General features: G+C 58.5%; 5 protein-coding genes across 6 annotated transcripts; 3 read left to right on the top strand and 2 right to left on the bottom strand.

Annotated features, from left to right (window-relative positions):
- Positions 1-2,557: 2,557 nt before the first annotated feature.
- RPL28 (ribosomal protein L28) lies at positions 2,558-5,230 on the bottom strand. Its single transcript, XM_010991493.3, has 5 exons — positions 5,144-5,230; positions 4,738-4,826; positions 4,519-4,642; positions 2,892-3,010; positions 2,558-2,693 (listed from the first exon to the last, which is right to left on the bottom strand). Exons 2-5 carry the CDS (start codon positions 4,816-4,818, stop codon positions 2,604-2,606), a joined length of 414 nt encoding a protein of 137 aa, XP_010989795.1. The 5' UTR covers positions 4,819-4,826; positions 5,144-5,230; the 3' UTR covers positions 2,558-2,603.
- A 1,849-nt stretch (positions 5,231-7,079) lies between these two features.
- TMEM238 (transmembrane protein 238) lies at positions 7,080-9,800 on the top strand. The gene is made up of 2 exons (XM_064489862.1): positions 7,080-7,690; positions 9,678-9,800. Exon 1 carries the CDS (start codon positions 7,147-7,149, stop codon positions 7,681-7,683), a length of 537 nt encoding a protein of 178 aa, XP_064345932.1. The 5' UTR covers positions 7,080-7,146; the 3' UTR covers positions 7,684-7,690; positions 9,678-9,800.
- A 238-nt stretch (positions 9,801-10,038) lies between these two features.
- Positions 10,039-13,092, bottom strand: TMEM190 (transmembrane protein 190). Of its 2 annotated transcripts, XM_010991492.3 has the most exons (5): positions 11,802-12,115; positions 11,680-11,715; positions 11,218-11,343; positions 11,051-11,135; positions 10,039-10,968 (listed from the first exon to the last, which is right to left on the bottom strand). In XM_010991492.3, exons 1-5 carry the CDS (start codon positions 11,857-11,859, stop codon positions 10,731-10,733), a joined length of 543 nt encoding a protein of 180 aa, XP_010989794.2. In that variant the 5' UTR covers positions 11,860-12,115; the 3' UTR covers positions 10,039-10,730. The 2 variants fall into 2 exon arrangements, with proteins under 2 accessions (XP_010989794.2, XP_064345933.1); XM_064489863.1 differs by lacking the exon at positions 11,802-12,115 and adding an exon at positions 12,594-13,092 and having other exon boundaries at positions 11,051-11,715.
- Positions 13,093-16,289: 3,197 nt separating this feature from the next.
- IL11 (interleukin 11) lies at positions 16,290-19,910 on the top strand. Its single transcript, XM_010991536.3, has 5 exons — positions 16,290-16,435; positions 17,610-17,782; positions 17,982-18,068; positions 18,189-18,350; positions 19,382-19,910. Exons 1-5 carry the CDS (start codon positions 16,429-16,431, stop codon positions 19,550-19,552), a joined length of 600 nt encoding a protein of 199 aa, XP_010989838.3. The 5' UTR covers positions 16,290-16,428; the 3' UTR covers positions 19,553-19,910.
- Positions 19,911-21,459: 1,549 nt separating this feature from the next.
- On the top strand, positions 21,460-27,642 carry GARIN5B (golgi associated RAB2 interactor family member 5B). The gene is made up of 9 exons (XM_064490030.1): positions 21,460-21,609; positions 21,792-21,946; positions 22,023-22,281; positions 22,514-22,538; positions 22,730-22,794; positions 22,885-22,988; positions 23,091-23,143; positions 23,541-25,248; positions 27,564-27,642. Exons 1-9 carry the CDS (start codon positions 21,460-21,462, stop codon positions 27,640-27,642), a joined length of 2,598 nt encoding a protein of 865 aa, XP_064346100.1.
- Positions 27,643-27,730: the final 88 nt, after the last annotated feature.

The raw sequence follows: 27,730 nt of genomic DNA, 5'->3' as shown, positions 1-27,730 counted from the left end.
TAACTTTTCCTGTTTATCTCTGTTTTCCCAATTTCCATGCCAAAACACATCAGTTGTGAGAAGAAAAGTTAGAATAGATGGTCCATATGAAACACCCCTTACACCAGGCTCTCCTTCCCTGGGGGGAGATGGGACATTGGGGCCTCGAGTTCCTGCAGCACTAGGGACTCCAACAGGAGGAACTTCTCCCTCTCCCTGGCCACCTCCTGGTTCCACATCACTATCCAGACCCTTGGTATGGCCTCCCCAGCCCAGCCACCCACCATGGACTGGCCACCCACAAGGACAGAGGCCTACTGGCTGAGCGAGGACATTATGGATGAGGAAACTGAGGCCACAGAGGGCGGATTCAAATACTTATCTTGGGGGTCCATGTGGGCTGAGGGCCTGAAGAGCAGGGTTCCGGGCAGACCAGGGAAGGGACACCCTCCGTCCACCAGCTCCCACATGGATGAGCAAATGCTCAGGGCTGTGTGAGCCTCACGTACTGAGCATCCGGTATGCTGGGGCGCAGGGTTAAGTCCCAGCTCACCAGCACTTACTCGATGGACATCAGCGCTATGGAGAAAAACGAAGCCGGGTCGGGGAGGACTTTGTGTGGTCAGGAGAGACCTCATTGTCTCATTTTGACATCTGACAACAGCACGAGGCCCGGCCTCACTTCAGGGAAGCACCTTGCCGGCAGAGGAACAGCAAGTGCAAACAGTGGAGGAACAAGGGGCAGCTATCTGAGTGGAAAGTGGAGGTGGGCCCCGCCGGCCAGGGCCAGGGGCTGCCTTTCCCTCGTGGGAACCATGCAGGACTTTGAGCAGGTGTTGTCGCCAGGCTTAGCTCCAGAACAGACCCCCGTGGGGCAGGGGTAGACTGCTGTGACGGCCCAGGCGAGACAGAGGGCTTGGCAGGGAGGGACTAGGTTCATGCCCACTGAGCAGGGAACAGTGGCAGGGGCCAGACGACCCCGACCCCGATGCTGGATCCTTGGCCCCTGGCATAGAGGCTGGCACATGGTAGGTGCACAGGAAACACATCAGCAGTGATGGGGGTGACCTTTACCCATGTGAGCCTCAGTCTCTACACCTGGTGGGGATGACATCTGCTTCCTGGGGTACTTGGATGAGAAACGGTCACTCCACAACTGTTACATGAATCCACGTATATACACGTATACACACACATGTGCCACAGGTCCACCTGAACACAGAGACGCAGTCTGGCTTCTCATGGCACTTACACTACACCAATAGCTCATCACCGCACACCACACGCAGGATGTTCCCTCTGCGCTTAACCCACTTAATTCTGACAAGATGCAGAGGTCTGGTTACTTGCCCAAGGCCACACAGCTAGCAACTGAGCTGGTGGAAGGACCCAGGCAGGTGTCCAGTGGCAGTGCCTGTGTCCCTATCGCAGCTATAATAACTCCACAAAGGGAGCAGGCGAAGGGTCAGAGAATCTACTTTAGACCTCCCAGCAGACAGCTATGCAAGGAACAAGAGGCACCCAGGGGTGTGCGGAGCTGGAGGCCACGCTAGAGTGGAATCAGAGGAGGGGAGGTTGGGCTGGAAGCAGTGGGGAGGTTGGTCACCTGCTGAGACCACTGAGCAGGTGAGGGACAGGCCAGTGGGATGGGGCGCTCACACTCAGTGCAGCAGGAGGCGGAAAGAGTTGGCCAGCCTGGTTCTTCCACAAGAACAAGCTGTTTTTAATGATTTGGCTGCAAACAGGAAGCCTGGGGCTGCCATCTTCCTCCTAGGCATCCAGTGCAACTTCAGTGGCACCCAAGGGCTGCTCCTTTTCCAGGTAGGTAGAGGTGGGCACTCTGGGCCCAGAAGCATAAGCCACAGAATGGGGGCCTTGAAGGCTGTTTGCCCCTTACCAAGTCCAAAAGTCCCCCTTACTTCACTCCTGCAGGGCCCCCCCTCCTAAGGTTGTGAGCTGCCCCAGGACCAGGGCGGGGAGAACCAGCCTGCGCCCTTCAGGCTGGAAAATGCCTGCTCCTCTCCCTAGTCCTTATTGGGGTTTTCAGGCCATCCCAGTGGAAAAAAATTGCCTACAGCTGGGGTCTGGCACAGCTGGTAAACGCTTCCACCTTCACAGACCACAGCGCCAACACTGCTGCGACGACTAGGCCACAAAACCATACAAACCTAACCCTAACCCTACCCCTAGGTGGGAGGTGGGCTGAGCCTGGGTCTGGATGCCCACCCCCTAGGAGATTTAGATTGAATGTTTAAAGATCAAAAACTTCCACTTAAGGTCTCTCTTGAAGCTTTGTCATGCATTAGCAGGGTGTGGGGTTATGATGATTCCTCCGACATATTCAATATTACTCTACACCGATCACCAGCCCTGAGACTGGCAGGAACACTGGATCTAGGACACACACAAAAGCTGGGGCTCCGCTCCTCCACCTGGACCTGGTCCCTCCAGACCCAAGGCACTGTGACAACCCGTGTGGTGCCAGGGGATGGGTGAGACCCCCGGGGACAAGCTGACACTCTAGTTCTGGAGACATGGCCTGGGTCAGAGCCCTGAGGCTGCGAGGAAGGCAAGGAGGTTGAGAAAAGTTGGCTGACATCTTTATTGCTCTGGGAAGGGGCTGCTCAGGAGCTCTTGGTGGGGCGGGTCCGCTTCCTCTTCACCATCACAGGCTTCTGGCTGCGCAGGATGGCGCTGGCTCTGCGGATGGCGGCCTGGGGGGCGAGGTGGGCTCAGTTCACCCACCCCAAGAGCTGTCCCTGTCACCCCTGCATGCCTCCCAGGTGGGAGATGCCCCCTCTTCTCCAGAGCACAGGCCCAGCTCCATTCAGCAGAGGGCCCTCCCTCACCATACTGGCAAGGCTCCTGCAGTGTAGTCACTCCCCCACGCGGGGCTCAGGGCCCCCACTCACCATGCGCAGATCTGGGCGGTACTTGTTCTTTCGGATCATGTGACGGATGCTGCTGAGGGTGGCCCGAGCGTTTTTGTTGATGGTGGTCCGAACGTAGGAAGTGGCTGGCTTTCGCTGGCCTGGTAGGAGATTGGAAGAAGCCCCAGGGATTAGTCAGATCTGGAGTCTGGACTTTTAGTGCTCACCCCCGGTGTGGGAGCACAATCTCGCCCAGAGAACCTTAGTGTGGGCTGTGTGAGCCTGGGCAGGCATCCCCATATCTAAGCAGCAACTTATATGACATTTGCAGGAAACAGCACCACAGGGCGCCATACAGGTATCTCCTTCCCCGTGTCCCTGAGACACAGCACTCATCTCACTGGACAGAGATGGAAGCAGAGGACCAGGACTGTCCTGTTCAAGGTTAGATGCACAGAGCAGCTGCCTGAACCCAGGGAGAGCATGGGTGAGGCAGGCACTGGGCACCATGCAAGCCAGGTTATGAGTGCTCCTCAGACTGAAGCTCCGGCTCCTCTACCTTCCGCAGCCTCCAAACCACCCCTCTGCAACAAGTGTCTAATACACTGAGCTACGATGCTTGGCCCCCATGCTGAGGTGATGTGGAGCCCTGGGAGGGCCAGGGTATGAAGAGTCCTGAGGCACTACTCAGGAGAAAAAGGGAAACACCCCGTTTTTTGTGCCACAGAGCTGACAGGGTCTCAGCTGGAGTTCTGTGTTCCCCCGAGAAGCCAAGGACCCTTTACTATACCTGAGGTTTGACGCTGGCCCTCACTGACCCCAGAAGGGAGGCCATGTTACCTCCTCAGGTCTGACCTGTTCCTGACAGCCCAGCAAAGGCTGGGCATCCACCAACCAAGGGAAAAACTAAATTCTCAGGGCCCAGCGCACCAGAACAGGGTTCTCTGGAGCGTGGGAAGTGTTTGCTCCTGGGGCTGTGTGTTCCTGACAAGGGAGACTAACTCCTTTCTCCGTGAGATAAGGCAGCAAGTGTGGCCACTGCTGTCTGACACTGGGCTCAGAACCCAAACAAATCTGCCCTAGTCAGGGACTGGGAAAAACTCACTCCTAGCTCTTAAAAACCCACTGCCTGGTTAAGATAAAAGGAGCTGCAGGTGGAATATCCTGATTCAACTGTTAAACCAAGAGAGACTCCTGCCTCCCCTTGACCTGTCTGTGCCTGAGCTCAGTTTACGGAGGTGGGGTGCTGAACACCCCTTCTGAGTCCTCACAGCCAGAACGCGGGTCAAAATACTGCTTCAGACCCCAGCTGTCACTTCCTTCATGTCAGACCTAGGGCAAGGTACACCAGCTACTTGCTTCAATCTTCCCACCCGTGTTGAGACAGATACCGGAGCTGCTTGAAGGATGGAACCTGAAAACATCACTGATTCGTGCGACCCTGTAATTTAATCCTAATAAGCACCTAGGGCAGTTCAGGTACCATTAGTTTCTTCACTTTCTAGATGATGAAAGATTAAGCGCCCTAGCCAGCTCCCCAGGCAAACGTCCTGACCCCAGGAATCTGATTCGACAGCAGAATCACTCCTGCTGCCCGACACTGAACAACCACAACTCCCTGCCCCAGATGGCGGTGTGCTGCCCGGGCCAAGCCAGGGCAAATGCTCACCGGATCTCCGCTTCATCACCACCACGACACCTTTGCCGTCGGCCGCTGGCTCCACGCCCACTGTCTTGCGGTGAATCAGTCCATTGTAGCGGAAGGAGTTGCGGGCCTTCAGGTTATTGGGTTCCTGGGAAGGAGGACGCATCGGGATCGTGAAGTGGCAGGAGGCCCAGAGATCTTAAAGGCGCCTCCCTCAGACCCAGGCGTCGGGGCCCCACTTACGGTGCTGTACGTCTGCTTGTTCCTCTTGATCAAGAAGCTAGAGCAGTTCCGCACGACCATCCATTGCAGATGCGCGGACATGGCGGCAGCTGCGGAGAAATGGGCACGGGAAAATGTCAAAGGAGAAGCAGGCCGACGCCAGACAACAGAGGAAGCGTGTGTCTGGGGGCACCGTGAGGAATATGCCAGGTGGGGCTGCGCGGCCTACGGTCGCGGGGTTGAACTTAGGCGGCCGAGACTAACTACGGCAGACCAGAAGGTGAGAAGCCACAACGACCTAAGGCGACGGGGCAGGAGGATAGCCAAGAAGGCAAGAGGCGCAGCGAGAAAGGCCAGGCAGGGACACAGACGCCCGGCGGCCGGCACGAGACGCAGCCACGCGGACAGACGAAGGGCCGCGACTAACCTCCTCACTTCTCGGTGGCCGGAGACGGAAAGAGGCACGGCGGGGGCGGGGCGATGCTTTTAATATAGACACGCATTTCCGCTTCCTCTCCGGGCACGCGCGTGCCGTCGCCTTTCCCCGCCTGCTTCCGCCCGCCGGCGAGGCAGCTCGGCAACATTCGGTTATTTCCGCCAGCCAGTCGTAAAACGGTCGAGAACCTTCGGAATTCTTCGGCTAGGGACCCGAGGGCGTGTTCTCGACCCGGAGGGGCACCGTTCCGAGGGCTCTTCGTGTGTTTTCGGAACTCCACGGCTGGATTTCCGAGTGGGTCCAGCTCTAGCGGCCCCAAGTTCCCTTCCTCAACGGCCTTTCTCCAATATTACCACCCAGTGCTTGGCACAAGATGAGGGTTCAATAAACATTTTTTTTTGTGAATGAATGTGTGAGAGCGTGAACTATTTAAACCTAGCTACAGAGTCTTCGGGGGCCTCCAGTCTTCGTAGGCCCTCAGCTATTCCGGACGAAAGCGGCGGGCCCGTTCGGGCATTTTCGGAACTCTTCGGAATCTCGCTTCAAAGTGGTGGCAGCCTTCCCCTTATTGGTCCATGCCTGCTTCGGATCTGTTCGGAAACACTCGGTCTCCCTTCAGCCACGTTCGGAACCCTTCGGCTTACCCCGGGACCCCCCACTTTCAATTCGCCCTCCCCAGGGTCCTCTTAAAATAAACTCAACTATTTAGACTCTAGAGAAAAGTTGGACCGAACCTTCTCGCTGATGGCCACCCCAGGGGAGCATGGATTTCCTCTAAGGGCGAGTTGTATTTGGAGGAAGAGAGATTTGCCTGGGAAAGCTCTCGGATTCTTGAGGGGTTCCATACCTGTTCGCCCAGCCGCTTCCTTGTGCCCCGCGACCTCCAGCCCCATTATCCCTCCCCGCACCAGTCCGCCCTATGTCACACCCGTTACACTTTATAGAAGTTAATTTCAGGCCATCTTTTTGTTTCCTCTTTCCTTTGGGGGGGGTGGTAATTAGGTTTATTTATTTATTCTTAGAGGAGGTTCTAGGGATTGAACCCAGGACCTCATGCATGCTAAGCATGCACTATACCACTTGAGCTACACCCTCCCCCCAATTTGGGGCCATCTTTAATGGGCAGGAACCATGCTGAACTATCCTCAGCCTCACCATCACAGGGCTGGGCGAGACTCCAAGTGAACAAAAGGAATGATAGTCTTTTATGTCACCTCCATTAGTGAGCCTCAACTTGTGATTATGTCTGGGAGCTCGTTGAGGGCAGGGGCCTTGTCTGTGCCCCTGGACTTCGCCGATGAAGAATCCTAACAGTCCAGAGGCCCCAGGAGGAGCCTACCGAGAAACAGCAATGTTGGGGTTTGCCCTGCTGCCACCTCTAGAGTGCCTTGAATCTGATGGTGGCGGCAGAGTTCCTGTGAGTCCGATCCACCTTTGTCCCTTGGACATACAGGAAGCCCCAGGAGGCAGGCAATGAGTGAGAGAAATGTCAGCTCCGCAGAGCCGTTTCCTCCCCTAGGGCACTGCGACTGCTGATTCTCTGCCTCCTGGGGCTCCTTGGAGTCTGGGGCCTTCTCTGATCCTTGTTTATGACCGCACCTGTCCCCACCGTAGGCTCTGGTGCATAGGAAGCGCCTGGAGGCGGCAATGAACAGAAACATGGCCGGGGCTCCTGCAGAGCCTTACGCTGTCTCCATTAAAGCACCCTGAATTTTGACCACGCAGTGCTTCGCGCTCCTTGGGATGCAGGGGTCCTGGGCCACCCTAATCTGTGCGCCCATCTGCCTTCAGCATAGGCTTCTGAAGGCCAGATCTTGCCTAGAAAACACGGCCAGGGCGCCCCCGGGCCGCGCCCGCCGCACCCAGCTAAGCTCAGGTGACCAGGCGGGCGCCGGGCACACCTGGCGCAGTCCCCTGACCCCGCCCCGGGCCGGGCCGCACCCGGAACGCGGAACGCTCTCGGTCGGAGCCAGCCGCGGCCGCGGAGCAGGGCCATGGCGGCGGCGCCGGCGGTGTGCGCCTCGCAGGGGCCCCCGCCCGGCGCACCGTCCACGCCGGCGGGCGCGCCCGTGCCGGCGTCCGGCCTGGGCCGCTGCCGGATGGCGCTGCTTCTGGCCGTGGCGCTGGACGTGGCGGGCATGGCGGCGCTGCTGACCGGCGTGTTCGCGCAGCTGCAGGTGCGCGGCCGCGACTTCGGCGACCTGCTCATCTACTCGGGCGCGCTGCTCGTCTTCCTGAGCCTGCTGGGCTGGATCCTCTGGTACACCGGCAACATCGAGATCTCGCGCCAGGAGCTGGAGCGCGACTACGGCCTGCGGCCCTCGGCTCTGGCCCGCCTGGCGCGAAAGCTCTCCCGCCGCTGGTCGGCGCCGGCTTCCTCCTCCGCCGGCAGGCGCGGCGCGCCTGGCTCCCGGGGAGCGCGCCGCGCCGCCCGCACGCCCCCGCCGCCCTCCGCCGGCTCCCGCCGCGTGCGCCTGCAGCTCGCCACGCTCGAGGCCGGGCCTGGGGCGGCGGGTGCTGGCGCCGAGTGAGCCCGAGGTGAGGGGCGGGGAGGCGAGGCGGGGCGGAGGGGAAACGGAGAGCCAGAAGAGAGGGAGAGACAGAAGGAGAACTGGAGAGAGAGTGGGAGAGGGTGAAGGACAGAGGGGGCACATGGAGAGACATCGAGGAGAGAGGGAAAGGTGGAGAGAGGCAGAGGGACAACGGTAGAGGGCAAGACTGGAAAGGAGAAGAGCAGAGAGCCAGAGGATGAAGACCCAGAGACGCAGACAAAGGTGCAGACTTGGGAGAGACAGATAAGACGCTGCCCCCACAAATGAGGGCTGGAGAGTCACCATTAGCTCCTCTAACACTTGGACATTTGTTCCTGTGCACCAGTCCCCAGGTGCACCCGGTCCCATTTCCCATTTAATCCTCTCATTGAGTCTCTGAGGTCACTACTGTGACTATCCCCATCCCGGGGCCGACACTGAGGCCCCAACAGGTGCCATGTCTTCTTCAAGGGGAGCTACCTCTTGTACTCTCCAAAGTGTACTCCTCTGTCACTCCCTCTTGCCTTTTGGCCGACTCCAAGCCACTTACTATGTGTACCCCCCACATTTCAGTGCCCCTCATCTCCTGCCTTCTCTGCAGTTATTACAGCATCCCTCAGTCCACGGATGGCCAGGCTGTCTCATGCCAGCTGGCCTCCGTCCTTGCCTTCACCTACACCAGGAGTGCCCTTGTTGTCTGTACTCCACATGGAAAACTTCCCATGTGTCTTTTAAGATCCAACTCTATTTCAATGCCTTTCTCTGGGTCTTCACATTGTCTGAGTTACCTCTGTTATTGCTTCTGTCACCGTGTGTTTTATCTGTGTGCTGATACTGTCTCTCCCACACAACAGGGAGCCCCCTTAGGGTAAGAACTGGGTCTCTGGTGTCTTTGTTCTTAGCATTCCCCAGCAAAGAGTGAACTTTGCTGGGGAATGCTAAGGTGGGTGGATGGATTGGGTGGGTGGATAGAGGGATAAATGGATGAATTGTTGATGGATAAATAGGTGGTGGATGGCTGGATGTGGTTGGATTGATGGATAGATGAGTGACACATGGATAGATGAATTGGTTGATGAATGGATGGGTGAATGGATATGGTGGGATGGATGACGGATGGCAGATGGGTGAATGGGTGGTTGGATGGATGTTTGGGCCTATGGGTAGGTAGATAGATGAGAGGACAGTTGGGTTGGCTGGTGGTTGGATGGATAAGTAGAACAATGGATGGATGAGTGACGGAATCATTTTCTCAAATGGGAGTTCCACACAAAGATTAAATCCTAATATCCAAAGCCGTTCTCTGTAGGTGATGAATTAACTTCCCTCCTATGCATCCAGAATGAATCTAGCTGTATACCCTTCTTTGTGAGACTTCAGAAAATAGTAACTCCAGTCATTTGTTAGGCTCTGTGATTCGGACGAGGCAACAGTTTAAGATGAACAAATGTATGCATAGATGAAGCATGAGCTAACACAAAATTTGCCATACCATGCAGAAAGAACCACCTGTGATTAAAATTACCCCTGAAAGCCCTTTACCTTGTCCAAAAGTCTAACACAGCTGGATGGAACTACCTGCCAGAAACTGGCCAAGCCAACTGGCCGGTGGGCCACTCCTAAAAGAAAAAGATGCCTGTCCAAACACAGGACTCCAGTCTTCTCCGTCTTCCAAGTCTTTTTTTTATCTTTGTGCCTCTGTCTTTCCCTTGATATATTTCTGTCTGTCCCTCTCTCTTTGCTGTATATGAGTCTCTCCCTCTCTCTGCCTCTCCCTGCCTCTCCTTCCCCACCTGTACCACTGGATTCCAGTGAGTTAAAGCTACACTGGCTGCAGCAAATCAGGGCGTGGAGGAATGAAGGAGCATATAGGCAAGTGTAGGAGTCAATTGTGAGGGTCTGAGGTGGGAGAAAAGGGCTCCTTCCCCCTGGGTGGTAGCCCTGGGATGCCTGGCTACAAGCATCCACCACTAACCCCACCCTCCCTCCTGCAGGTGAACACATGGCCCCACCTGTCAGGGCCCAACTGGCTGAGGTGTGCAGCTGTCCCCAACATCTTCTGGCCGGATGCCTACCTGCCCTCACTCTATCCTCTGGATAAACAGCTCTGCCTCACAGCACTGCATGTCTGTCTGGGGAGGGACGGTGCTGGGGCAGGGGTTGGGCGAAGGGCCACCCAAACCCTCCAGGACCTAGGAGCCCAGCTTCATGCTACCCCCTCACCCAGGAGGGACAGGAGTGGGGGTAAGGATCTCAAGGCCAGACCCACCCCCTCAATCCAGGCCTCCCTCAGCCCAGGCTTCTCTGTTAGTTTTGGGCCCACTGAGAAGCAGACAGAGAGGCAAAATTAGACTTGCAAAATTCACTTTATTTATTTATTGGGGGCAGTACTTATGGAGGATAGGTTAGGGAGGGTCTGTCACCTGAGAAACGACAGAGGGATGGTAAGGGGTGTGAGCAGGATGGGTGTTGAACTGTAATGAACTTCCAAGAAAATTTCTGCCCAGTCACAGGGGAATCTGAGAGCCACCACTGTCAGGCATTGGTGGGAAGTAAGGCCAATGATGGCAGAGGGCGATAGGGTCCCAAGGGCAGGCAGCAGAGGCTGTCAGGCAGTGGTAGAAGGAGAGCTGAGGGGCACAGCTGAACATGACCCCCAGCCCAGTTCAGACACCCCTCAACCAAGCTGGCCCATCATCCCAGGCCACCGCCACTCACCCCATCCCCCAGCCCAGATCCCCATATCCACAGCCCAGGACCTACACTCAACCCAGGCCCCCACAATCAGCTCAGAGACCCCCTTATCACCCCAAGTGCCCCTCAGCTTGGCTCCTCCCCACTGAGCCCTGGACCTGTTATTCCAGATGCCCTTCAGCTCACAGCCTCCATGATCAACCGAGCACCCCCATCAGCACAGGTCCCCCTAAAACACACATACACACACTCCCTGCCTCCGGGTCTCAGCTGCCCCCTGCTTCATGCTTCTCAGAAAAGAGACCACACATCTGTGTGCTTTATCTGTATTGAGAGGTCCCCCGAGGGTGCACCTAATCTTCATCCTCCCCACCTTCTGTGTCTTCGCCTTCTCCTGTCCCCTCCCCTTCGCCCCCTGAGACGTCCAGTGCCCCCTCCGCAGGCAGGGAAGCAGGAATGCTGCCGATGGACGCCGTCTTCCTTTCACTCAGAGTCCCCCGGTCCTTGGATAACAGAGAGACCGTCCTGGACAGGTTGCACCTGTCCTTCAGGAACCTTGGAAGCCGCAGCATGTCCCGTCGCTTGGCCCACCTGGCGGGGAGGGGACACCCTCAGCCATGCTGTCCACCTGCCTCCCGGGGGCACCGGAGCCGTGAGCCCTGACCCCACTTACCAGAACAAGCAGACGGTGGAGATCAGGAAGAGGAGGCCTCCACACGTCCAGCCCAGAGCCCACATGTGCTTCCTCCGCATGGTTTCTGCACAGAGCAGGGAGGGGTGAGGCCCAGGGGTCCCAGCCACCACGCCCCAGCCCAGCGGCCCTGGCTCCCAGGCACGCACCGTCCGGCCGCTGGTGGTAGCAGACCCCATCGCGGTAGCAGCATCGTAGACGCAGACAGAGATTGGGGTTCTCAATTGCTGCCTGGCCCCCACAGCTCTCCCGGTCCCACACATCTCCCTCACAGCCTGGGGACCAACCACGAGGGGCACCTTCCTTACAGAGCCTGACCCCAAGACCAGGCTCTGGGGCTGCCTGACTAGTGTACTCTGTGTAGTACCCAGGAGTCCAGCCCCCCAGCTTCTCCTCCCTCAGACCCAGGGGTCCAGACCTCCAGCCCCTCCTCCCTCAGACCCAGGGGTCCAGACCCCCAGCCCCTCCTCCCTCAGACCCAGGGGTCCAGACCTCCAGCCCCTCCTCCCTCAGACCCAGGGGTCCAGACCCCAGCCCTTTCTCCCTTTAGACCCAAGAGTCTAGTCTGGACTCCCTGTCCCTGGGGACCCAGGATTCCCTCTACTGCTCACTCCACGGATAGAAGAACCCCTGGATTCCATTCCCATCTGTGAAAGAAAAAGACAGTGTTGGGAGGCTGTATGGAGGCTGGGGAGGCTCCCTGCTCCACTCTGACCCTCCCATCAGGGCTCACCTACTGAGCCCTGCATGAGCAGGAAGAGGCCCAAAGCTGGGATCCCAGAGCCCACCATGTTGCCTCCCCAGACTCCTGGGGCTTCTGTGGGGAGAGACCTTGAAGGCCATCACCCCAGCAACCGGTTTGGCCCCGCCCACCTGGCCCCCAATGTTCTAAGTTCTGTTGCCAGGGAGCCCCGTTAGCATTGGGGAAGAGGGAAGAGGGGTCACACTGGCCTGGTCATGCCTGGTTGCTAGGGGGCTGCTTCATTAGCAACCAGGTGAAGGGGGCCTTGTGGTGGAGGTGGGGCCCAGGCATTAGAAGAGCTGCCTTAGCACCCTGGGCAGAAAGCAAGTAGCAGTCTAAGGCGTCTGTCTCCTCCTTGCAATTGGAGGACCCCAAGGGGTGGGCACCCGGAGACCTTTTTGCCAGGGAATACCTCTGCTTAGTAACCTGATGCCTGCGAGGCAGCTCTAGGTAGCCCAAAGGCTCCTGAGATCTGGTTGCTGGGGGCCTTCCCTAGCAACCAGGGGCAGGGGCCCTGGGGCTCAGAAGGCCTCACTGAGCCCCATTGTTAGGGAGGCCCCCTAGCAACCAGAAGACCTAGGAGGGCGATGAGAAAATGGGGCTCATGCCATAGGCCAGAGCACATGCCCAGGGGTCTCTTGGTCCCAAAGGCATCCAGCCCTCCCCATGGGGAATATGTAATGGAGGGCTGGGCCATGCCGAGATCTGAGCGATCTGAGTGCCAGGGGAGAGTGACTCATGGGCCCAGAGCCCCTTCTCCTAGTTCAGTCTCACTTTCCTCACCTGCAAACAGGGAAACAGATCCAAGTGGAGGTCCTCAAGCTCCTGGTTTGGTCCCTCGCAGTGGTGGGGTAGGAGGTCAATTTGGGGACTGGGTTGGAGACATGAACCCTGGTTCTTCCCTGAACCTGACTCAACTTTTCAGAGTGGGGAAGGGGCTCAGTTCCCCTGGGGCAGTGTGTCTTTGTGTCCAGATCCTGAGTCTGAGAGAAAGGGGAGCTAGGGGTCTGGATACCTGGATTCGAGAGAAGGGGGTTTCTGGTGGTAAGGACTTCCAGGTCTGAGGCAGGAAGGCCTAGGGGCTCAGACTCCTGGGTCTGAGGGAGGAGGGGGCTGAGGGCCTGGACCCCTGGGTCTGAGGGAGGAGGGGCTGGGGGCCTGGACCCCTGGGTCTGAGGGAGGAGGAGGGCAGAGGGCTCAGACTCCTGGTCTGAGGGCAGCTGTCCAGGAGTCCAGACCCCATTTCTCAGGAAGCCCTGTGAGGCTGACTCCTGTCCTGCCCATCTCCTGTAAACATCCTGGTGGGTGCTGAGTGGGCCCTGGGCTGCCTTCGTCAGAGATGACACAGGTCAGAGGGGGCTCGGCAGGGGGCCGGGGGTGGGGGTCAGAGGGGTTGTGGGGCTGAGGCCGGGCAGCTGCTGACCGTTTCCTGTGTCAACATCATCTGGACCCACTTCCCAATTCCCGGGATTCCTCAGGGATCAAGGAGGGGGTGGGGGGCGGGGCCGCCAGGCCCTGGACCGCGGCTTGGGACTAGGGGGGCCCCCGTCACGGCCCTCACCGCTAATGACAGGTTTGGTCTGCCTCTGCGGCCCGCCTGCCCCGTCACCCCCCAGTGGCCAGACAGGACCCCCCAGGGACAGACAGACGGACACACACAGCCTCGGACCTGCTGACCTCACACCAGCCAGCTCCACCTCACCCAAGGGCCAGCACATGAGCAAGGACCCCCTGGGGTCCCCCGTCATATCCTAGTGGCATCTCCCCCACGTCTGTGGCCATTCCTCAGACCCTAGGCTCCATGTCTCCCCCAGTCCTTGCCTCTGAACTTGTCTCTTTGTGTCTCTGTGGGTCCCAACTTGTTTTGCATCTCTGTCTTCTTCTACCTCTGGTCTCTGTGCTCTTGTGTCTCTGTTTGTCACTATCATCTTCTGTCATTGTGAGTCCCCTACCCTGCCTCTCCACCTCGGCACCCATGTCTCTGTCTCTCCTTCTTGCTGTCCTTTCCACAGAAGTAGCCCAAGTGTGCCCACCCCTGGAGAAGACCCAGGAATCCAGAGCAATCCCCCACCCTCCTGCCCCGTACCCACAGCATCTCCCTGGGCCTCTGGCAGCCACACTGGGGGAGGGCTGAGGCAGGACGAGGGGCTTGGCACTAGGCAGAGCACACTAACCCAGGCCCAAACGCCTGACCCTCCCCAGCCGAGTGCTCCCCAAGTTGCAGAATGAGCACAAGGTTTCTCCACCTTTCTAGAAACTAGAGTTTAGGGACTAGACACTTGACTCCTGAGTCTGAGGGAGGAGGGGCTGGGGGTCTGGACTCCTGAGTCTGAGGGAGGAGGATCTGGGGTCTTGAAATCCTGGTTCTGAGGGAGGAGGATCTGGGGTCTTGAAATCCTGGGTTGGAGCAGTGGGATTGGGGTTGGCACCCCTGGTTCCCTGTAGGTGGAAGGGGCTGCCATCACCAGATCCCTATTGTTGCTCTCATGCTGGCCTCAGGCCCAGTCCCCGATCCCCTCAGGCCAGTCCATCCCCCAGGCTGGTGGCCTGAGTCACCTTGGCTGGCCCCGCCGGTCTGGGGGGGGGGCTACGTCAGTTCTCCCCTCACTGACGCAGCCTTGGGCCCCCCACGCTGACTCAGCCGGAAACAGGCCCCCTGAGGGGCGGAGAACCAGTGGTCAGAGGCCTGGGTCCCAGCGTGAGCTGGGGCTGGGGAGGGCCCCTGGGGGGCCCTGGAAGGGGTGGCCATGACAGACTGAGAGAGGCAGAGCAAGCTCTTACCTGAGTCGATGAGGTCATGTCCCACCATGGGGGGGCTGTGACCTCACCTCCCCGGGGACCTGAGCAGTCGTCCCCCCAGTGGTGGGGGAGGGGAGGGGGATGACTCCAGCCGCCATTCATCCCCAGAGCCCCCTTCCCGCTTAGCACAGTCTCAGGGGCCAGGAGGGGAGACTTTTGGAAGTCCTTTTCACCTTTTGTCTTCTCAGTCCGCTCCATCCTTCTCTGCCACCTTTCTCCTGGGGTTGAGGGGGACTCCTGCGGACTTGGGTCCCTGTCTTGGTCCCTCACTGGCTGCTGTGAATCCCCTGGGCCAGCTGCGCTCCATATATGTGGTGCTTCCCTTGTGTGCCTGTGTTGGCATCGCTGTCCTCCCAAATCTGCATCTCCTGCTCCAAACCCTCTCTGCATCTCCACCTCTCGGCCTGGTGTTCTCCCTGCCCTGCCCTGGTCTCCAGCTCCCCTCTGAGCTGCCTGTCCAGGTCTCCTCATCCTCACTGTCTGGCTCGCACCATCTCCATCTCTCCCAGAACCTGCATCTTTTTCTCTGTCTCCCTGGGTGTGTTAATAAACATCAACCACAAGAATAGCTATGGTTCACAGTTACTGAGAGCTGACTGTGTGGTCTGAACTCACTCTGTCCTCACCCAGGTGTTTGGGAAGGGGGAGGTGCCCGGGGTGTCCCCATTTCACAGATAGAGAAACTGAGGCACAGAGAGGTGAAGCCATATGCCCGAGGTCCTACCTATACTAGGTCTCCACAACTTCTGTCTCTTGGTCCCTGTCTCTGCCTCTGGCTCCCTTTCACCATGTCCCAGCCTGTCTCTTGGAGAAAGGCTCCCCCTCAGTCTGTCCCCACTGCTGACTCCTCCTTGTGTCAGCGTCTCCATCCCTCTGGGCATCTTTGCCTCCTGGGGCCTCTCCATCTCTGCCACCCTGCCTCGTGTCTCCCTTTTCTGCTGCCTGCCTCTCTTCTTTCTGACACACCCTGTCTCCATCTCTTTTCTTTTGGGGGTCCCTCTGGGTCTCTGCAAATCTCTCCTGCTGTCTTCATCTTGCTTGCTATCTCTGACTCCCAGGACCTCTCCTCTGTCTCCTGGTTTCCTCTGCTCCTGTGGTGTATCTCCTTGGCTGTCTCTATCTCTCCATGTATCTCTATCTCTGCATCTCAGACTCCCCATCTCTGTCCCGTGTCCCCATCTCTCTGTGTGTCTGGGTCTCAGTGTCTCCATCTCTCTCTCTGCCCCTGGGAATCTCTTCCTCTCACACCTCCATCTCCCCAGGCCTGCATATTGTGGCCCCATCCCCATCTCTCCCTGCTGCCACATCTCTCTGTCTGTCCTGGTCCAGTCGGACCCCCGCCTGCAGCCAGGCCCCAGTTCTTGAGCTGAGTGTGTCTGCCCTGGCGGCGGCCGGCCGAGGAGGTGGAGGGAGGGGACGCCAATGACCTCACCAGCCCCTCTCCGACCACCCCCCCCTTTCCCTTTTCAACTTTTCCAACTTTTCCTTCCGTGCCCTCCTCCGAGCGCGGCGGCGTGAGCCCTGCGAGGCAGCCGGCTCCGTCTGAATGGAAAAGGCAGGCAGGGAGGGTGAGTCAGGATGTGTCAGGCCGCCCTCCCCTGCCGCCTGCCCCCCGCCCGCCCGCCCCGGCCCCCTATATAACCCCCCAGGCGTACACACTCCCTCACTGCCGCGGCCCTCTCTGCTCACACGCACATGCCTCCCCTCCCCAGGCCGAGGCCCAGCTGACCCCCAGGGCTCCCACGGCAGCGGACAGGGAAGGGTTAAAGGCCCCCAGCTCCCTGCCCCCTGCCCTGGGGAACCCCTGCCCTGTGGGGACATGAACAGTAAGTTGGTTCAAGTTCCTGGAGAGGGGGGACAGGGAGGGAGGAGGGAGGGACCGTCGGCGGGAAGGGTGGGGAGCAGACAGACACAGCGGAATCGGACAGAGAGACAGAGGAGAGCGATGGGGACGCAGGGACGGAGAGGGAAGAAGATTCAGAGAAAGCAGGAGGCCTAGAGAAGGGACTGGCAGAGGGACATATGAAAGGACGGATCAGAGACGCCGAGACACCTTCAGCGCAGCGCCAGGAAGAAAGAAATAGAGACTCAGAGGGAGAGACAGGGATACAAATGCCAGGGGGTGATCCCAAAAGCCCTGGGAATCCCGGGGAGCCAGCGGGGACCGAGGGACGCAGACACCCAGGGACTCCGACAGACAGGTTCCAGGAAGGAAACTGAGGCAGAGAGCCCAAGGAGGTGAGAGCAAGCCCGGAACATCGACCCCAGGGGCGGAGAGAGAGGGAGCGACAGGGGTGCAGACAGAAACCAGAGAGCCAGACAGATGCGGACAGACCGACAGACAGCGGCCTGGGAGGGCTCAGGGGGCGGGCTGGGGGTGTGCTGCGGGAGCGGGGCGGCCCGGGGGGCGCTGATTGGCTGGCGGGCGGGGTGGGCGGGGCAGCTGGGGGATGGGTGGCCGCGGAGGGAGCGGGCCGGAGCCCCCGCGCTGAGCGCCGCCGGGTCCCTCTCTCCCCGCCGCGTGCCCGGGGTGCCCGCGTCTCTCCCTCTCTCCGCCCAGGTGTGCTGCGGGGCATCCCCGGCACTGCAGCCCGGCCTTCCGCGGTCCACTCTGGCGGGCCTATGGGGGGGTGTCCCGGGGAGGGGTCAGGGCCCCCGGGCCTCTGTCCCGGTCTCCTTCCCGTGCTCTCAGTCCGGCTCGGGCTCCTGAGCCCGGGGAGGGGGCAGGTTCTGGCCTGTGTCTCCCCCCTCTTGCCCCGCCCCGGGGCCCAGATTCCGGCGTCCGGGGGCGGACGGGAGACGCCCGGCCCGTCTACCCGCCCAGGGCCGCGTCTGCTCCGACGGGCGGGGCAGCCAGAGCCGGAGAGGGAGAGGGAAACCCGCCCAGGCCCTGCGAAGTGCCCTGGGCGCTCCTCCCTGGGACTCAGGACCCCCACCCCAGCCCCTCCTCCCTCAGACCCACGAGTCCGGCTTGAGCCTTCTTTCTTCTCCTGCCCCCAGGTGTTTGCTGCCTGGTCCTGGTCGCACTGAGCCTGTGGCCAGATAGAGCTACTGCCCCAGGGCCACCTCCTGGCCCCCCGCGGGCCTCCCCAGACCCTCGGGCTGAGCTGGACAGCGCCGTCCTCCTGACGCGCTCTCTCCTGGCGGACACCCGGCAGCTGGCCGCACAGCTGGTAGGAGAGACTGGAGGGGATGCGCTGGGGCCAAGACCCAGAGTCAGGAGGGCTTCTAGGCTACCCTGCTGGTGGCAGAGCCGGGGTGTGAGCGCGCGCGCGTGTGTGTGTGTGTGTGTGTGTGTGTGTGGCCTGTCGTGGAGGATGGAGGGACTCCTGGAGCTGAGCCAGGTCCCTCTCATGGCTTCTTTCCCCCCAGAGAGACAAATTTCCAGCTGACGGAGACCACAACCTGGATTCCCTCCCCACCTTGGCCATGAGTGCAGGGGCGCTGGGAGCCCTGCAGGTAAGTGCAGGGGAGAGGGATGGGGCAAAAGTGGGAGCTGGGCAGTGAAGGGGGTGCAGGAAATTGGGGACCGGAGTGGGCATTGCCAAGTGCTCCTTGACGCCCCCGCATGTCCCCCAGCTCCCAGGAGTGCTGACACGGCTGCGGGCAGACCTGTTCTCCTACTTGAGGCACGTGCAGTGGCTGCGCAGGGCAGGAGGCCCTTCCCTGCGGACCCTGGAGCCCGAACTGGGTGCTCTGCAGGCCCGGCTGGACCGGCTGCTGCGCCGGCTGCAGCTCCTGGTATGATGACCTGGCCCTGAGACCCAAGACCCCAAGACTCCAGATCCCAGACCTGCTCTGAGATCCTCACTCTGTCCCTGAGGCACTGAACTCCAAAATCCTGCCCTGAAACTCTAAATTTTCACGTGAGACTCATAAACCCCATGATCTCGTGATTCCAAAACTCCTACCCTAAAACCTTAAGATTTGAGAGTCCAAACCCTGACCCCAAGACTTGGAGACACTGGCCCAAAGACAAGAGGATTCTAGACCCTAAGACTTGGACACTCTGAACCTCCAGACCTTAAGACCCCTCACCTCCTGACCCTGAGATCCTGACACTTCAAGGCTCTAGACCCTAAGATGATGGACCCCAACTCAAAGCCAGCCTAGAGACCCTAACTGCAAACCCCAGACCTCAAGGACCTAGACCCTGAGATCTCAAATTGGAAGACCCCAGACCCCGAGCCCTGAATCCCCAAGACCTCAGATCTAGGTTGTAAGTCCTTAAGACTCCAAGATGCTGACTTTCAAAGCCCCAGAACCAAGACGCTGAGATTGTAAGATTTCAGACTGCAGTTCCTGGACTTGACCCCAAAGACCCTGGAACTCAAATTCCAACTCTCAGCTCTGAGACTCCAGACCTGAGAGACCAGCTCTCACCCACAAGTCCCTGAGCTTGAGCCTAGAGACCCCACATCTAAGACCTCAGCCCTGAGATCCTGGGCCTGACCGCAGACTTCAACCCTCAGCCCTCACCTAGCTCCAGGATCCCAGCCCTGACTCTACAGACCTCACCCCAAGCCCCATGAACATGGCCCTGGAATCCCAGCCTTAAGACCACCACCTTTTCACCCCAGCCTCAATTTGCTGAATTCAACATCCTGAAGAACTCCCTACCCAGATGACACCCCACCTCACAGGCCAGAGATGCTGTGGAAATATGCAACCTGGACACCCCCCTACCTGATTCAGTACAGGCCCCAACCACCCCATTCCCCAACCCCCACTGCACCCCAGACTGTTGCTAACCCTCCGTCCTCTCCCAACAGATGTCCCGCCTGGCCCTGCCCCAGGCGCCCCCAGACCCACCGGCACCCCCCTTGGCCCCACCGTCCTCAGCCTGGGGAGGCATCCGGGCAGCCCATGCCATCCTTGGGGGGCTGCACCTGACCCTCGACTGGGCTGTCCGGGGCTTGCTGCTGCTGAAGACTCGGCTGTGACCCTCCACCCAGAGCCACCAGCATCCTTCAAAGCCAGATCTTATTTATTTATTTATTTTGGGACTGGGGGCATTGCAGCCAGAGGACCCCCCACCCCACTGTCTCCCTGTAGTCAGAGGTGATCCATCCAGGAGACCTGGGTGGGAGTGGGGTGGATCTGTGCCTTATTTATACTTATTTATTTAAGGGGGTGGGTGGGAGGCAGGTGGACTCGGGGGTCTCTGAGGAGGAGGGAACTGGGGTCCTGGATTCTTGGATCTCTAAGGAGTCTGGCCACAGTGTCTCCATGAGACCCACCCCTCTGGGCCTGGGCAGGAGCATGTATTATTTATTAAGCAATTACTTTTTGTGTTGGGGTGGGGAGGGAGGGGGAAAGGAGGCCTGGGTTTTTGTACAAAAATGTGAGAAACCTTTATGAGATGAAGAAGAGGGAATTAAATTTGTCATACACATCCACTTAGAGATGATTTCTCTGGGGGCCAGGGGCTGGATGCTGGGGTCCCTGGGGGGCCCTGAGTGGGCAGGGCAGCAGAGGGGGTACTGTCAGTCCCCCAGAGAGGGTGAGCTCTGAGGGGCAGGGACTGAGCCTCACCTGGTGGCCAGCACTTCTTAGGCACTCAATAAATATTTAATGGAGGTTCCAGAAGGTTCCCCGTGACCAACAGTACTAGTACAGGGCAAAACTGCAAGCTCAAATTTGTTCATTTTGGCAGTGTTCACAGCAGCGAACTGGAAACAACCTACATGTCCAACAGTGCGGGATGGTTATATACATGACAGGGCATCCGTGTGATAGAATACACCAGCCACGAAGAGGGATGCTACAGAAGCCGCTTTAGAACAGAAGGAGCCAGCTGCTAACCACTGTGTGATCCCCCTTTTATAGGCCATTTAAAAATCCTAGAAGGAAATACACCAAAACGTTGACAACGGCCACTTCAGGGTAGAAGGTGGGGGTGGGATGGTGGGTGACTTTCATTATTTGTGCTTGTCTGTATTTTCCAGAATTTTTACAATGACCATGTATTTTGCATGACACATTTTAAAAAATAATAAACACTATATTTAGAATGACAGAATATCAGCCCCCCTCCTCCACCCCAAAAGCCCTCAGAAGGGGACAAGAGTGACCATTCATTGAACGCCTGCTCTGGGCCATGCTCTAAGTACTTACAGGACCCCCTGTATCCTCCAATACCCCATATTTTACAGATGAGGGAAACTGAGGCTCCTGGTGAAATGTGTGTTGTTTACAGTCACACAGAGCTAGGGAGAGACAGAATTTGATTCTGCCAAAGGTCTGCTTCATTCCAAACTCATGTTCCTTTCTTTATAACCAATGTAGAGCCACCATTGCCGCAGACACAGACAAGTTAGATACAGGAAAACTGAGGCCCTGTGGGGGTATGGGCCTTAGCCAGGGTCTAGAGAAGGGTCAGTGGCAAGTTGAGACTGTAATTCAGTTCTCCTCTCTTAAGACGCAAAATCCTTTTGTTTAATTATCCATTTACAATATCCCTGATGGACCCTCCCAGGGCCCTGGGTTGCCATTAATTTGGGTCTGGAGCAGGGGCTTCTGATTCATCCACCCCAGCCCCAAGACTCCAGGATACATTCCTGCGGGAGAAGGGAGCCCATGGCCCCAGGAGAGTTCCCAGGAAGAATCTGTGACCAATGAGGTCACAAAGCCCCAACACCGAAGGCTCCTCCCCCAGTCCAGGGTTGACCACCCCTGCAGGGCCATGTCCAAGCCCTGGGGAAGCTCCATCCTCTGGAACCGCTGAGTTCCCGGTACCCATGAAGCCCACAGGGCTGGGGCCTGGGACCCGGGGGGCTGGGGGGTCATGGACCGGTATGTCAAGTCCCTTACTCTGTGCCCCGGGTGACCCATCCTTTTTGCAGCCGCCATGAACCGGCTCCGGAACATCAGGCGTTTGGAGCCACTCCAGGGCCCCCTGAAGTGGGTCCCCACTCTGGGCGAGCTGCAGAAGACCCTTCAGAAGGGCGAATACTTGCCCCTTCGCCCGCTGCCCATGTTTGAGAGTAACTTTGTCCAGGTCCCCGGCTCCCTGCGCCCTGGGGGCAGAGAGGGGCAGGAGGGCAGCAAGACCCCCTGGGCTGGTGAATGTGGACCTAGGCGGGCACGAGGCAGCTGGGGGGCTCTGTGGTGGGGGGTTCAGTGTGGGGGTACCAGAGGAGCATAAAGGAGTGGTCCCAGCCCCTCTCCCTGGACCCCCAGGTGACCAACCGAGGGGCCCCCGTGTTCGTGCACCACAGAACTAACCGAGTGACCATGGGCGTGGCTGCCTCCCTGCCAGGCCTGGTGTTGCCAGACATCCTGCTGATGGCCCAGCCGCCAGAGGGCAGGGAATGCTCCAACCTCGTCCTCACCAGGTGCCTCCATCTCCCCATCCCCTGCCACCTTGCCCCCATCTCCTGCTCTACCGCCTCCATCTCCTGCCTCTGCCAGGATGATCCCGCTGGACCTGGTCCACCTCTACGTCCACGACCTGACTGCCTGGCGCCTGAAGCTGCGCCTAGTCACAGGCCGCTACTACTACCTTGAGCTGGATGCCCCTGACAATGAGGTTGGCTTTCTGTTCGACCGCTGGATCCGCCTCATCAACCTGCTCCAGCAGCCCGCCACCTCCTGGGCCCCCAGGACCCTGCATGTGCCCCCCATGGACCTGGCCAACATGGCACCTCCTGCCTCCACCTGGCGCCTCCAGGTGGGGCCATGACCCCACAGACCCCTGGGGGCAGTTCATAGCTCTAGATTCCAGAGGGAGCCAGGACCAAAAGCCCAAAGTCCAGGATCGCCAGGAATGGGGCTGGGGGGGCAGGACCCTTGGGTCTGAGGGAGGAGAGGCTGGGGGTCTGGAGTCCCGGGCTGGGTAGATAACGGAGATGTGGGAATCAGAAGAGCTCGCTCCTCCTGACTGCCCCCTTCTCTGTCCACAGAAACAGTCCCACCACAGACGATCAGGTGAGCAGGTTTGGGTGTCCATCAGGCCCTCCCCTGAGTCTTAGCCCTGCCCCCACCAGGCATGGACAGAGCTTCTGCAGTCCAGCTCTTGCCCCCTCTCCCTGGCTGAGCGCCCAGGAGCCTCCTCTGGGCCTCTCTCCGTGTCATCCCTGTCGAGGTCCTTGATGTGAGGTCTCCCCGTCTCTTTCCAGTCACGATTGTCCAGCCCACCTTTCCTTACAAGACGCTGACAACTCAGAGACAGAAGAAGGCCAAGGTGAGCAGGCCCCGGCCGGCCTGGTGGGGTGGGGGGCCTAGGCGCTGCGCCTCCTGACTGCCCTCCCTCCCACCCGCCCCTCTCTGCCAGACCCTCAAGCGCAAATTCAAGTCTCAGGCAGTGGGTGACTCCATGCCTCTTGTCTGGTCGCAGTTGGACCATTCTGCCACAAGAAAGAAATCCACAGAAAAGAAGTAGGCTTGAATCTTGTCACTGTGCGGGCATGGGGAGAGGGGTGGGGGCCTCTCCCGACCCGGCTCAGATGCTGCCAAAGTCACACCAAATCACCCCTACAGGCCCCAAATGGACCTCTGCCTTGACAGACCGCAGGCCCAAGTCCAAGTGTCCGGTGAGCACATCCCTACCTCTGCCTCCGTGCCTGGACCCCTGAAGTTCCAGCCCTTCTGCCCAGGGCTCAGACTGCTTTCTCCCCACCCAGAGAAGCCCAGCATCACCATTCGGACTATCTTCAGCATCATTTCCAACACAGCCAACCACATGGAGTCCCCTTCCAAGGCAGCTATATACTGGGGCTGGGGCCAACTTGGATCTGAGGGAGGAGGGGCTGGTGTGCTTGGACTGCCGGGTCTGAGGGAGGAGGGGTTGAGGGTCTGGACCTCTGGGTCCGAGGGAGAAGGGGGCTGGGCCCTGGGTCTGGGCATCTCTTTGGGCACTGACCATCCTTCCCTGCCCCTCCATCCACCTACAGGGTTGCTCTAATTCTGAAGCGGCCACATGCCTGGCAGGTTTGATTGAGACCCCTTCACGCTGTGTCTCGGTGGACAGCCCTAAAACGCACTTGCTGGGCTCCTGTGATCACCTGGATATGTACCTGTGGCAGCAGGACATGGAAGACCTGATGGACCCTGAGTCCAGCACCTTGTCCACCTCCTCCCTCTGCAGGACCACCCACCCGACCGACTTACACCTCCCTGCCCCCCAGCCCTCCTTCCCCAGGTACAATGAGGAAGCCAGGACTCCAGACTCTGTACAGAAGCTGTGGCCACCACCCTCCCAGAAGGCCCCAGCTGTCCCTGCCACCTCTTACAAGGCTCCATTCATCCTTGACCAGACCCAGAAAGTCTCAGCTGTGCCTGCTCCATCCAGGAAAGCTGCAACTCACCCCGCTGCTCCCCAGAAGGCCCTGGCCATACCTGGCCCATCTCGGAAGGCCCCGCATGGACCTGCCATCCCCCACAAGGCCCCAGCCGTGCCCGCCCCACCTCGGAAGGCCCCTCATGGATCTATTCCCCACAAGGCCCCAGCGGTGCCGGCCCCACCTCGGAAGGTCCCACATGCACGTGCTATTCCCCTGAAGGCTGTGTCCCCCCCTGCCCCAAAGAGGAAATCTCTGTTCCTACCAACCCCATCCCAGAAGGCTCTGACCTCACCTGCCCAGCACCGGACGACACTGGGGCCTGCCAACGCTGGCATGTTGCCCGTGGGAAGTCATGGAGGGGATGTGCTTGAGAAAAGCAAGCCTGAAGAGAAGCCAGAGCTGGTGGTGCTGATGGGCACCCAGGAGACGGACGTGGTGGAGATGAGGACTCAGAAGACATCCCTGGGACTGCCCTTCACTACCACCGAGAAGGAGTCGGAGGAAGTCCTGATCAGCAGAGCCCAGGAGATCACTGTGGATGGCTTGAAGGGCAAGGGCAAGTTGGAAGGCAAGGTCCACACGATGAAGGAGGCAATCTCTGTGGACATGCCCGGCTTCAGATCCAAGGAGGTGGGGCAGCAGAAGAAGTGGGTCAAGACCCAGGAGCTGGCCATCGAGGAAGCCCCGCAGGGGCAGGCCAGGCCCTTCTCTGTGGAAGGGCTCGCCCTTGCCAAGCTGATGATCATTGCTGGCTCCAAGGAGCACCCCTTGAACCCAGCTCTGGTCAGTCTACCCTCCTGGCTCTCCACTCTCCAGGTGTCTGCCATGCCAACAATGGGCACGCTGCCCCTCAGCCCCACCAAGGTGTCCTTGCTGGAAGAGACACCAGCGGTGGGCAGGGAACAGCCACTGTTGGGGGCCTGGGTGAAGGGGAACACAGGTCTGCAAGCAGAGGTGGAGGGGGACATGCGTCCAGGGGCCGAGGTGAAGGAGGTGCCCTGGGACCCGAGGGGGCCTTTGAAAGTGCCCCCCCGCCCCAAGCGTGCCACCAGCAGCCCAAAGATGAATACTGCCTCCAAGACTCCCATCCCTCTGCCCGCAATGAGGTGGGAGGAGATACCCGGGTCACCCGTCTCCATGACCCCCATCTCAAAGACGGCGGCTAGGGTCTCCCAGCAGCCTGAGAGGGTATCTGAGGAGCTGGCGAGGGCGCCAGACCAGAGTCCTGTGGCCACTGCGGGGTCATCCTTGGAGATTCTCTTGCCGACTCTCTTGGAAATTGAGAGTATGAAGGACACGGCCTCCAAGGTAGAGAAGATAAAGAAGGAACTGGGCGTCTTCGCTCCTTCACCCAGGTATTTGGGGTGACAGCTAAAGTGTACTAACAGCTCCATTATCCATGAGGGCAAAGAGGGTCATTCCCTCTTTTTTTTTTTTTTTTTTCACTTTCCTTCGTGTGCTCAATGTATAGTGAGTGTCAGGCATCATTCTACACCCTGATGTGGCACTGAGCAATTTGGGGAGGGAGTGCTCCTGTCATCTTTTGGGTAGAGCCCAGGGACGCAGTTCAATATCCAACAATGTACGGGATGGTGCTCCACAGTAAAGTGTGATTCCACACAAAATATCAGCGGCGCTGAAGTTGGGAACTCTGACAATAAAATCCATATTAATTATATTGTACATTAGAAGGTGATAGCGCTCTGGGTAAACAGCAGAGTAGGGGGGATTGGGAGTGGGGTAAGCAGGTTCCAGTATTGGACTGGGTGGTCCATGAGGCCTCAGTGAGCTGGTGTCATTTGTATAATGGTCTGAAGGAGGGGAGGGAGCAAGCCAAGTGGACATCTGGGGAAATTTGTTCCCTTCAGAAGAAACAGCCAATGCAAAGGCCCTGAAGAAGGAGTGTGCATGATGTGTTGGATCAAGAGGGACCCCAGGAGTTCCCGGAGTGGGAATTGCAGTCAGAGGAGTCATGGGCGTGGCAGCATCACATGGGACCTTCAGGCCATCTTAAGTACTTTAGGTTTGACGCTGAGCGAGCCAGAGGGTTTTGAGCAGAACGGCTGGAACTGATCTATGTTGGAAAGGGCTCTCTCTGGCTGAAGTTAGAGAAGGTAGCTGGGGAAGGTTGGACACTGGGAGAATGGTGGGAAGGCAGCTGCAATGACCCAGGCACAAGATGATGGTGGCTTGGACAAGAGGGGCGGGGATGGAGGTGTTGAGAAGCAGTGGGGTTCTGGAGATACTCTGATAGTTGAGCCAAAAGATCAGCCCCTGGGCTGGGTATGCTGACGTCACATCCAGGGTGATCTCGAGGTCTGGGATCTGAGACACTGGGAAGGCGCAGCAGTCAAGGAGGCTGTGCATGCAGTAGGTATCAGGGAGAAGATTAAGAATTCTGTTTTGGACATCTTGATTCTGAGATGTCTGGTAAGGATGTGGGGTAGGCCGCTGAACACATGAGTCTGGAATGATGTAGGGAGTCATTGGCACATGCACAGCTGCTGCAAGCTATGAGGCTGGAGGTCACCAGCCAGTGAGCGTAGGCGGAGACGGAGACCAAGGTGTTCAAGGAACGAGGAACCAGTCAGAGGGAGCGTGGAAGAACGAGACTGGGGCATCCTGAACATCAAGTGAAGAAAGTACGAGGAACATCATGGGAGCAGCCGCGTCAATGTTGCGGTTAGGTGAAGGAAGACAGGGTGAGACAGGGCCTCTGGATTTGTCAGTAAGGAAGTGAGGGGGTGGGGATAAAGACCTGAATGGGGCAGGCTTAAGGGAGCACAGGAAGTCGGGGATCACCGTGCCATGACTCTTGGAAACATGAGGCTGAGTTGAAAGGAGTGAGACACAAAAGGCCACATAGTGTACGATTTTGTTTGAATGAAATGTCCAGGAGAGGCAAATCCAAAGAGACAGGAAGCAGACTGGTGGTTGCTGGGAGCTGGAAGGGATGGAGGGATGGGAAGTGATTGCTTCATGGGTAGGGGGTTTCCTTTTGGGGTGATGAAAATGTTCTGGGAACTTAGCGGTGGTGGTGGTTGCACAACACTATGAACGTAATTAATGCCACTGAATTGTACACTTCAAGATGGTTAGTTACAACGGTAAATTTTGTGTGGTGTATTTTCTCACTACATATATATGTACATACGTATGTAAAGAGGGGAATTGGAGAGGAGGACTAGACTAGCTGTTTCCAAGCAGTTTGTTGAAAGAGGAGGAGAGACATGGATAAGAAGCTGGTATAGGATGGGGCACAAGAGAGGGCTTCTTGACAGGAAAGAGAGATTAGTGCATTTGGATGTGGGGGTGAAAGGTCCAGAGTTGATGCTAAGGAGGCAGGAAGGAGAGAAGCCTAGGAGGGACAATGGTGGGGACCCAGATTCCAGCCGGGTCCAGGAGCAGGACCCCCTCGACAGCATATATTTATTGAGCACTCATTACTGTCTCCCTGCTGATCCCCTAAAGCCTTCTCCGGCTTTCTTTCTCCAGCAAGCACAGTTCCCAGTGGCCTCAGTAGCCGGATGCGGGGCACTCAACCTCAGTTGCCAAGTGTCCAGAGAAGCCCAGCTGGCCAGGTAGTCCCTGCACCCCGCGGACCACCTTAGACCTGGCGCTGGAGTCCAGGAGCTCAGACCCCACCCTGGCTCTTTCCTCTTCCTCACAGGCCCCCAGGTGCTGTGCACCTCTACTGTAAGAAGCAGGGTGCTGAACAGGCCGGGCAGGGCATGTTCCCTCTCCGGTAGCGACCAGAACTACCTGTACCTTTATATATGGGGGGCGGGGGGCGGGGCGGGGGAGAGCCCGCGGGGTGGCCCACTTTCGCAGAGATTA

Source organism: Camelus dromedarius, chromosome 9 (genome assembly GCF_036321535.1).
Source record: "Camelus dromedarius isolate mCamDro1 chromosome 9, mCamDro1.pat, whole genome shotgun sequence".
NCBI lineage: Eukaryota > Metazoa > Chordata > Mammalia > Artiodactyla > Camelidae > Camelus > Camelus dromedarius.
Note: the sequence above shows the minus strand (reverse complement) of the source record. Positions and strands in the feature narration are given on the sequence as shown.

Bases quoted from the DNA above. Each gene is read 5' to 3' on its own strand.
- IL11 (XM_010991536.3), top strand. The intron at 17,783-17,981 runs GTAGGAGAGACT...CTTTCCCCCCAG, and splicing joins GGCAGCTGGCCGCACAGCTG to AGAGACAAATTTCCAGCTGA. The intron at 18,069-18,188 runs GTAAGTGCAGGG...CATGTCCCCCAG, and splicing joins GGGCGCTGGGAGCCCTGCAG to CTCCCAGGAGTGCTGACACG.
- RPL28 (XM_010991493.3), bottom strand. From the start codon at position 4,818: ATGTCCGCGCATCTGCAATGGATGGTCGTGCGGAACTGCTCTAGCTTC. The intron at 3,011-4,518 runs GTGAGCATTTGC...ATCTCCTACCAG, and splicing joins GGTGATGAAGCGGAGATCCG to GCCAGCGAAAGCCAGCCACT. The intron at 2,694-2,891 runs GTGAGTGGGGGC...CTCGCCCCCCAG, and splicing joins ACCGCCCAGATCTGCGCATG to GCCGCCATCCGCAGAGCCAG.
- TMEM238 (XM_064489862.1), top strand. From the start codon at position 7,147: ATGGCGGCGGCGCCGGCGGTGTGCGCCTCGCAGGGGCCCCCGCCCGGC.
- GARIN5B (XM_064490030.1), top strand. From the start codon at position 21,460: ATGAACCGGCTCCGGAACATCAGGCGTTTGGAGCCACTCCAGGGCCCC. The intron at 21,947-22,022 runs GTGCCTCCATCT...TGCCTCTGCCAG, and splicing joins TCCAACCTCGTCCTCACCAG to GATGATCCCGCTGGACCTGG. The intron at 22,989-23,090 runs GTAGGCTTGAAT...TCACCCCTACAG, and splicing joins AAGAAATCCACAGAAAAGAA to GCCCCAAATGGACCTCTGCC.
- TMEM190 (XM_010991492.3), bottom strand. From the start codon at position 11,859: ATGGTGGGCTCTGGGATCCCAGCTTTGGGCCTCTTCCTGCTCATGCAG. The intron at 11,716-11,801 runs GTGAGCCCTGAT...TTTCTTTCACAG, and splicing joins GCTCATGCAGGGCTCAGTAG to ATGGGAATGGAATCCAGGGG. The intron at 11,136-11,217 runs GTGCGTGCCTGG...TGCTCTGTGCAG, and splicing joins CTACCACCAGCGGCCGGACG to AAACCATGCGGAGGAAGCAC.